The sequence below is a fragment of the Sesamum indicum genome, linkage group LG11, assembly GCF_026168435.1.
Source record: "Sesamum indicum cultivar Baizhima isolate 11 linkage group LG11, ASM2616843v1, whole genome shotgun sequence".
Lineage (NCBI taxonomy): Eukaryota > Viridiplantae > Streptophyta > Magnoliopsida > Lamiales > Pedaliaceae > Sesamum > Sesamum indicum.
Genome location: NC_142667.1, coordinates 1,353,255 through 1,361,718, shown reverse-complemented (window position 1 = coordinate 1,361,718; position 8,464 = coordinate 1,353,255). Strand labels below are relative to the sequence as shown.

At 34.9% G+C, this 8,464-nt stretch overlaps 2 protein-coding genes across 3 annotated transcripts; one reads left to right on the top strand and one right to left on the bottom strand.

The window, feature by feature from the left end:
- The first annotated feature begins 2,244 nt into the window (after positions 1–2,244).
- On the top strand, positions 2,245–5,389 carry LOC105173176 (transcription factor MYB17). 2 transcript variants are annotated; one of them, XM_011094849.3, is made up of 3 exons: positions 2,245–2,465; positions 4,379–4,508; positions 4,608–5,389. In XM_011094849.3, exons 1-3 carry the CDS (start codon positions 2,390–2,392, stop codon positions 5,266–5,268), a joined length of 867 nt encoding a protein of 288 aa, XP_011093151.1. In that variant the 5' UTR covers positions 2,245–2,389; the 3' UTR covers positions 5,269–5,389. The 2 variants fall into 2 exon arrangements, with proteins under 2 accessions (XP_011093151.1, XP_088731404.1); XM_088875278.1 differs by lacking the exon at positions 2,245–2,465 and adding an exon at positions 2,490–3,636.
- Positions 5,390–5,657: 268 nt separating this feature from the next.
- Positions 5,658–7,771, bottom strand: LOC105173175 (actin-depolymerizing factor 10). Its single transcript, XM_011094845.3, has 3 exons — positions 7,510–7,771; positions 6,530–6,795; positions 5,658–5,987 (listed from the first exon to the last, which is right to left on the bottom strand). The coding sequence occupies exons 1-3, from the start codon at positions 7,510–7,512 to the stop codon at positions 5,837–5,839; spliced, it is 420 nt and encodes a 139-aa protein (XP_011093147.1). The 5' UTR covers positions 7,513–7,771; the 3' UTR covers positions 5,658–5,836.
- Between the last annotated feature and the right edge of the window lie 693 nt (positions 7,772–8,464).

Here is an 8,464-nt window from a genome sequence, read left to right as displayed (position 1 = left end):
AGGTGTGCCAGCAGGCATTCCAAGACTTAAAGACCTATCTGGCTAAGTTACTCTTGCTCACAAGCTAGCACCAGGCGAACCATTATACCTATATTTAGCCTTGGGACAAAACGAAGTAAGCTTTGTGCTTATCAAAGGAGAGGAGAGTCACCAAAAACCCATCTTTTACATGAGTAAGGTATTGCATGTGGCTGAACAATGGTAGCTTAAGGTAGAAAAATTAGCTTTTGCTTTAATAATAACAACACACAAGCTACATCCTTATTTCTTATCACATTCTATTATTGTGCGTACTAATCTCCACTACAAGCAACATAGAGGTAAAGCTGAAATTTTAGGTAGGATGATTAAGTGGGTTGTCGAGCTCAACGTTTATGATACTTCCTACTAGCCGAGGACAACTATCAAGACCCAAGCGCTAGTTGAATTCGTAAATGAGGTGACGCCCATTGAGAAGGATAAAGGAAAATGGTTTCTACATGTAGATGGCTCCTCCACCTTTGCCGGTAGAGGAGTGGGAGTTGTTTAGGCGACCAAAAAGCTAATTAGATTGATTGTTTTTCTATTCATCAATCTTTATCAAAGTAATATTGATCATTTGAATAAAGTATTCATTATTGGCTTATGTGTTTGTTGTGCTTACTACTTACACTGAACGGTCTTTCAATGTGACAACAAATACCCATAGACCGAAAGGTTAAACCTATGGAGTTGGGTTGCGCATAGGTTGGCAACTATGAAATTAATTTTTGAGGGTTAGTTTGAAACATTCCAAGTCGAAGACCTTAAGACAGGGCATCAGAGTCTTATAGAGCATTTACACTAAGTATTGCAGTGTCGTGTTTCATTGACGTTTGACTTAAGTCGTCTATGCAATTTTAGTGGGTCAGTTGGTAAGATAGTCGACTGACTGAACTGACTCGCGAGAGTCATCATATGAAAGTCTTGAGAGCTTGATCGATATGATTGAAATTTCTAATTTCGATAGAACGGAATTAGTTCTTGGATTTAAGAAATCATATCAATTGAGATACATTAGATTGACTGAGTTTGAGACTCAGTGCCCTTTATTTTGAAAAATTCTAGTTCATTAAATTCAACAATAATTATATTTATTATCTCATTCAAGCCCAAAAATCTGGTGCACATAATATATAATAAGTATAACTATTGTTGAATTTAATGAACTTGAATTTCTCAAAATAAAGGGCACTTGAGTGAATAGGTTAGAAAGAAAAGTTTAAATAAAAAAATATAGAAAAAATATATAAACAAAAAAAAAGAACTTCTAAAATAAAAGTAAATAACAAAATGAATATGTTAGTTACAATATTGAAGAATGCTGTGTAATTTCAGAAGCTACAAAATTTTGCTCTATTTTTTATTTAAACTTTTTTTTAATTTTATTCAAGTGTTTTTTTTTTATTTAAAAATTACAAGAACATCGTTATATTCATAAAATTTATATTTGTATGTCATTAATTAAATTATTATTTAAATAATTATTTAATTATAAGTACTTTCAATAAAAAATAGTTATATTTTTTAAAATTTATATGCAAGGAACCAAGTTGCTGTTGAAAATGAAAAGTGAGGATTAAAATGATTTTTTCTAAAAAATGAAAAATTGTAGAGGGTAATATGAAAAATACCCGTGTCAAAAGGATTAATTTGAAGTGAATTAAAAATATAAGAATTATTTTAAAGTGGAACTCAAATGTTGGAAACTAAATAAGTACACTCGCTTTTCTAATGTTTGGTATAATTATTCGTAAATCACTTATTGTTTAAAAAATTACATATAATACCTTTGAGATTTGCTTTCGTATAACAAATAAGTTCATTGGATTAGTCAAAATTCACTAAATTTGCTGATATTAACAAAAAAATCGGATAAAATTTTATATTTACCTATGATACTTGATTTGCAATAAATTACAATAAATTAATTGAAAATAAATATCAATTCTCATTTAGTTTTGGTTAATATTAAAAAATTCAATGAATTTTTTTATTAACGAATAGACCTATTTATTAGACGGAAATAAATCTAAAAAGTATTGGACATAAATTTTTAAACACATGAAATTTATTTATAATTATATGAAAGCTTGAAGGAGAGGAGTGTAATTACCTCAAATGAATTTTATCCGGAAGCAACCTGTAAGGGGAAAGCAACAGACTTTTCAAACTTCAATATTGAGGAGGAAGAGAAGTATAATTCTAAGTTTACAGACAAAAAAACAGGGAAAAGAGGTGCTTTTACACCCTCATGCTGCTGCATGATTCTCTGTCCCAGCCATTAATGCAATGCTTTTCTCTCTCTACAGATATATGTATATGCATGTGGGTGTATAGGTTTGAAAGAGAGAGTGCATGTTCATATTGAATGCAGAGAGAGCATTCAACAAAGCCCATTAAATGCTTTCATCTTCACTTGCTCTCTTCTTCTTGTGTGGTAACTGGTAAGTGCCCTCTCTCTCTCTCACTCTCTCTCTCTCTCATCCCATTTGCTCTGTTTTGTGATTCCTTGCATTTACTCCTTGCCCCACACACAGTACACACAGTGACAACTCTTTCGGCTCAAATCTTGAAATTTCACCAACCCTTTTTGCTCTCTCAGCTCATATTTTGTAGCAATTCTTGTATCTTTTCCTACTGTGATTTAGTTATAATATATATCAATGAATTGGATTCTGAGATTCAGCTAAAAATCATTTCTTGGAAGCCCATTTGAGCAGTATTTGTTAAGTTTTCATATCAAATATGTATTCATCTTTTGAAAATATCATTCTGTTTGAACTTTATTGATATGGTAAATTAATAATCACATCAAGCTCAAATTTTCTTTAATATATTGATATATATGTATGTGGATGAGGGAATGTTTGGCAGAAATAAATTACTGAGCAACCTGAGAGGGAGGGAACAACAGAGAGCAGCAATTAATGTACGAATTGTTTTCTTTATTGCATTGAATTAATCATTCAATATCCTCGTCCATGTTGCTGAAATAATTGCACTTCATCTAGATAAAGAAAATATAAAATAATTCTATATATTAGTGTAAGTGAGTGCATTCAATGCATGACCAGCCAGCTGAGCAGACGCCGGTCTCAACTATAAAGGGCTGTGACTGGTCTTTTCACATTTATGTTTGAAAGCACAATTTTCTTGCCTTTTGTTCTCTTGTGTAGTTGCTATTCATCATTGATGTGGGAAAAAAGAGACAAGAACGAAAATTTGTTAGTGGGACTGTGTGTGTGTTTATACATTTTATCTTTGGAGCTTCGAGAATTTGCATCTTTTCTTGCTTTCTCTGTTTGTAGTGCAGTTCGTCATCGTGGATTGATAAAGAAATTTTGGGGATTTTGCTCTGTGTGTGTGTTTATACATTTTATCTTAGGAGCTTCTCTTGCTTTCTGTTCACTTCTGTTTGTAGTGCTGTTTGTCTACAAGAATTAATAGAGAAATTTTGGGATTTTTGCTCTGTGTGTCTCTTGATGGGGAGGAAACCATGTTGTGATAAGAAGGGGTTGAAGAAGGGGCCTTGGACTCCTGAAGAAGATGAGAAATTGGTGGAGTATATCAACAAGAATGGGCATGGGAGTTGGCGTTCTCTCCCCAAACTTGCAGGTTTTATATGTACTTCCAATCTTGTTTACTTCAACAAGAAGGTTTTGTTGTGATAGCAATGGTGTCTGAGCAGAGACACCTCCTTTGTCCAACTTCTGAAGCTGGTTGGATGTTAGAATTTAGAAACCTCAATCTGAGTTCGTTCTCCTGTTTCAATCTGTGTTGTATTCTGTAGCAATCCTAGGAAGTTGACTTGTTTTGTAAACATATGACTAGAAAGGAATTAAGCATATGCAAGCATTCATAGTCCTTAATTCAAGTCTCAAGGTTCTTGATTTATATGAAACTTGAAAGGATAGAGATGAACAGTGATATTGCAAGAAAGGGAAGAGATGAACAAAAAGTGCTTGATCTTGTAATCCTCTTCTGAGTATGTCCTTTTGCCGTTCTGTTCTGCTCATGATTCATAGAAATTCATAGAGAGAGCTCTTTCCTCCTCTTGTATAAATCTCCTTGGTTTTCGGCTTAAAATTCAGCCTTGCTAATATTGAACAATGCGTTCGAGCAAAGTCCAACTTTTGGAACTTAATCCGATGTTGTATTCACTTCAATTTATGCATAAAAGCCAGATTGTTGATTGTAGCAACAATATCAAATTAAAACATAGTTAGTCTTTTAGCATGAGCCCGTTTGCGGATCTCGTTCTTGGAAGTTGAGCTCCCTAGTATTCCTGGCAAATTATGTTGACCTATTTGCTGATCTCTTCCTTGCAAATCTCCGTATTGACTCTCTTGTTTTACAGGACTTCTTCGTTGCGGGAAGAGTTGCAGGCTACGTTGGACCAACTATCTCAGACCAGACATCAAAAGAGGTCCCTTTACTGTTGAAGAAGAGAAGCTTGTCATACAGCTGCATAGCATTCTTGGAAATAGGTTGTCTGATTCACCCGTTGTGTGATGTTCATACAACACAAACTTATCAATTTCCACCCGTTGTCTGATTCATGGATGTTACAATTTCATCTTCTTCAGGTGGGCCGCCATTGCATCTCAACTCCCCGGTAGGACAGATAATGAGATCAAGAATTTGTGGAACACACATCTGAAAAAACAACTGCTTCAGATGGGCATTGATCCCCAGACTCATAAGCCCTCCTCGACAGCCAAGGGGCCGTTGAATTGTCTACTTTCGTCTCTTTCCACCTGTCACATGACACAGTGGGAGAGCGCTAGACTAGAAGCTGAAGTTCGTCTTTCCAGGCAATCACTGTTGTTGATTCCACAATCGGCCGGAAACAAATCAGAGGCTGATTTTTTCTTACAATTGTGGAATTCCGATGTTGGAGAAACATTTCGGAAGCTGGACAAGAGAGAAAATGCTACTTCTCAAAGTCCCATCTCGTCTTCATCTACAAAGTACGATAAGTTATCAGGAACTGTTACAGAAATGGCGCTTCTTGCAGCAGGGAGCAACCTAAACGATGATGCAGAGTGCAAGAGTGGCAAGTCGTGTGTTGAAGATGGGCGGCCAGGATCAGATTCCAGCAGCTCAAATGAAATGGAGGATTCATCTGAATCTGAGCTACAGCTGCTTTTGAATTTTCCCAGTAACGATGACATGAGCTTGTTAGGACAAACTGATTGTTACTACAGCTTATATCCTGGCATTTTTACTGAAAGCACCTTCAATTAAAGCACATAGCTTCCTTTAGGTCAATTTTAATGTGTTCTGAAGTCAAGTGCCTAAAGGTTTTTGGCTGCTTGTTTCGATGATCTCTGGATTTGGAGAATGCAGGTGGAAACCTTCTCACTGATGTATGGCATTTTTACTGGAGTGTTTGCGAAAATTTATGCTTTTGAATGATTGATAAAGTCAAATTTGAGAAACAGGAAAGTGTTTGCAAAAAGTAACGAGCAGACATGGCGATAACAACTTACTCTGTAAAAACCTATAAAAATGCATTTGTGTTTCTACCAAGTACTACATATCGTATTTTACATATGCATATCACGAGTATAAAATTCACAATTATTTATGACGTATAAGTTTCATACTAGACAAAAGAAAAGCTCAAGAAAAGCTGTACCGAATACATGAATATAACATTTCAAATATAATAGGAATAAAGATAGTTCAATTGCTCGAATACTTTAATGAATTCCCAATAATCAGCCCCAGTTGACATGGGAAGAGCAGAAAACAAAAGGAAGATCAAGAACAGAAAAGAAGTAGTGAATAGCTGAATATGGAAAAACAAACTTCAGTAAGCTCTTTCTTTGAAGATGTCCAAGCTCATCTCACTGGGATCAGTTGCTTGTAACTCAACCTGGATTCCGTCTAACTCTCTCTTGAATCTGTCTTTTGAACTCGCATACAACATCTTGGTCCTCACCCTTGCAGTGTCTGGTGACCTGCAACCAGCCATTGTTAAAGAAATAAACTCAATCATTCTTGAAAACTAGCATATATCCAGAGAAGTCTTGGTAATGAAGTAAGAAACGTGGTGTTCCTGGAAAATCTTGCTCCCCCTGGACCTTCTGTATATCTGTATGCATCAGGATCCTGATCTATAAATCTCTTTGTTCGAGAAAACAAGATGAGAGGACTGAACCAGATTGATCAACAAGTGAAAAAGTCTATAGTTGCGTAAATTCTTTAAGTAAAATATCTATACAAGAACGGAAGAATCTTGATTAAGATAGAGCTCTTTGAACTGAACGTGAAGGTACTTTCTGCCAAACATCCAGGGATAATCATATTGACATGCACAAGCTTTAAACACATTACAAAAAAGAACTCCACTTGTTAGAGAAAAATCCGCAACTCCTGCAACCATGTTTTACATGACAAATTTGTAGACTGCAGAAAATGTCATTGGAATTTTTCAAAATTGAGTGCTCTATGTATATTTTCAAACTTCTAAGGAAATCTACGTAGTTATCTCTAATCTTACCAGGCAATGAAAAAAATCTTGCTTTTATGGCAGTTCTCATCAGTGGTAAAGTCATAGTCGAACACAGCATATCGACACTCGTTAGCAGGCAAGCTATTGGTGAAATCCTCATAATTCTCCCCATGGTTCCCCGCCTTTTCCACCATCACTTCTTGGACGGTGTCATCGATTTTGAACACTATGTACCTGAAGTTCCTTTTTGCTTTCAGCTCCAAGAATTTCAGCTTGCATTCATCATTCACAGCAATTCCGGATGCTGAATTTGCCTGTAAGGTACAGACAAAATCAAATGAAGCTAATAGTACTAGCTTTTTTTTGCGTAAGAATGTGATCAAATCGAAGAAAAGGGCGGGTTTTGTTGAGATCAGTTCTCCATCTGAAATTATAGCAATGCCCTTCAAGAGATTCGTTAAGGGAATACTTAAAACTTAGAAACATAAGAAATCAACGTAGTTTAATTCATAGGATTGCAACATTCCGTGATCCTATACATTGGCTAAGGACGCCTGAACTTGAGGCTGCTGTAACATACCACAGATTCTTTACTAAATGTTATAATCCAAGAATCCCATTTTCCATGATCAAAGAAAGAGGTACACACACAGAAACAAGAAAACACAATCACATGATTGATGTGATCCAAAAAATTTTCATGGGCAAAGTCATTTTGCCAAACTCATAATATTTTCACCATCTGATGATGCTGCCCTTCACAAAATCAAGAAAATTGTACCCGTAGATCTCCATACACATAGGTAAAGATACACGCGTGTGCACGTTCATATATACATTCTCTATTCATCAAGAATGTCAATATCAATGAGAAAGCACAGACGCTCCAATCATAATTTTGCCACTGTTCTTAAAATCACGTCCAAAGAAGTTACATGCAAATCCATATAGACAAGAAGTTTAGGGATCTAACACATTCTAATAGAAGGGTTCTTGAAATACACACACATATGAATGCAATGACATACCATTTTTTTTGTGTATTGAAAATTTTCTGAATCTTGAGGAAATGGTGAAGGAAATGATCAGTGGGAAAGAAGAAGGAGAAGAGAGGATGCAAAAGGGATCCTTGATTTTTGGTAGGGCATTGGCAGGAGATGAAGAATTTTTCAAAAGGATATGAGATATTTCAGGGCTGTTTGTGTTTATATAGGGGAAAAAAAACTGAAGGTTGCTATCTCATTTTGCCATTTGAGGCTGCTCATTCATCCCCAATATAACAAATTGTTACTCTCCCCCACGTTGAGGAACAGGCTGTGGAGTTTAATAAATAATTAGTTGCTAAGAAAAACTATATACATTGATTTTAGATATATACAGTAAGAAAACTTTATATTAAGTTTCCTTTAAAAAAAAAAAATACAAATCAGACAATGGGTTTGATTTTTACAGATTTTGAAGAGATTGAGTATTATTTTCAAGATTAATTACAATTAAACTTTTTAAAAAAAATATAAAATTATACTTTTTTTTAAAAATTACATGTGCATCCCCTCCGAGTTATCTTTTTACAGTTGTACTCATTAAGGGTTGGACGGAGAAACAGTGAGTAAAATCTTTATGTAACGCTACCCAAAAAAGGCTTTTTCTAGACGGAATATCCGATAGAAGTTCGTCGCTGGTAAGGTTTCAATGATCTTGGAACAAATGAAAGACCGTGTTAAAAAGGAACTTCGAAAAATATTTCAGATGAAAATTCAAAAAAAATATGCACTATGTTCGGTTTTATTTTTAACTTATTTTGATGTGTTTTGTGGATAGAGAGAGAGAAACAAAGATAAATAAGTATAAATTAGAGATAGTGTGTATGCTTGGATTTGTTTTTGGAGATTATATAAAATAAGTATGGCATGTTTGATGTTGGTTAGTGGGAGACAAAAAGTACTGTTCATTGTCAAATTATGTCTCTTTTATATATATTTA

What these genes read in the sequence shown, in the direction of transcription:
- LOC105173175 (XM_011094845.3), bottom strand. An exon ending in AAGATTTTTTTCATTGCCTG is followed by an intron (nt 5,988 to 6,529) that starts GTAAGATTAGAG and finishes GGCTGGTTGCAG; the next exon opens with GTCACCAGACACTGCAAGGG.
- LOC105173176 (XM_088875278.1), top strand. Translation starts at nt 3,504, where the DNA reads ATGGGGAGGAAACCATGTTGTGATAAGAAGGGGTTGAAGAAGGGGCCT. An exon ending in TTCTCTCCCCAAACTTGCAG is followed by an intron (nt 3,637 to 4,378) that starts GTTTTATATGTA and finishes CTTGTTTTACAG; the next exon opens with GACTTCTTCGTTGCGGGAAG. An exon ending in CATAGCATTCTTGGAAATAG is followed by an intron (nt 4,509 to 4,607) that starts GTTGTCTGATTC and finishes CATCTTCTTCAG; the next exon opens with GTGGGCCGCCATTGCATCTC.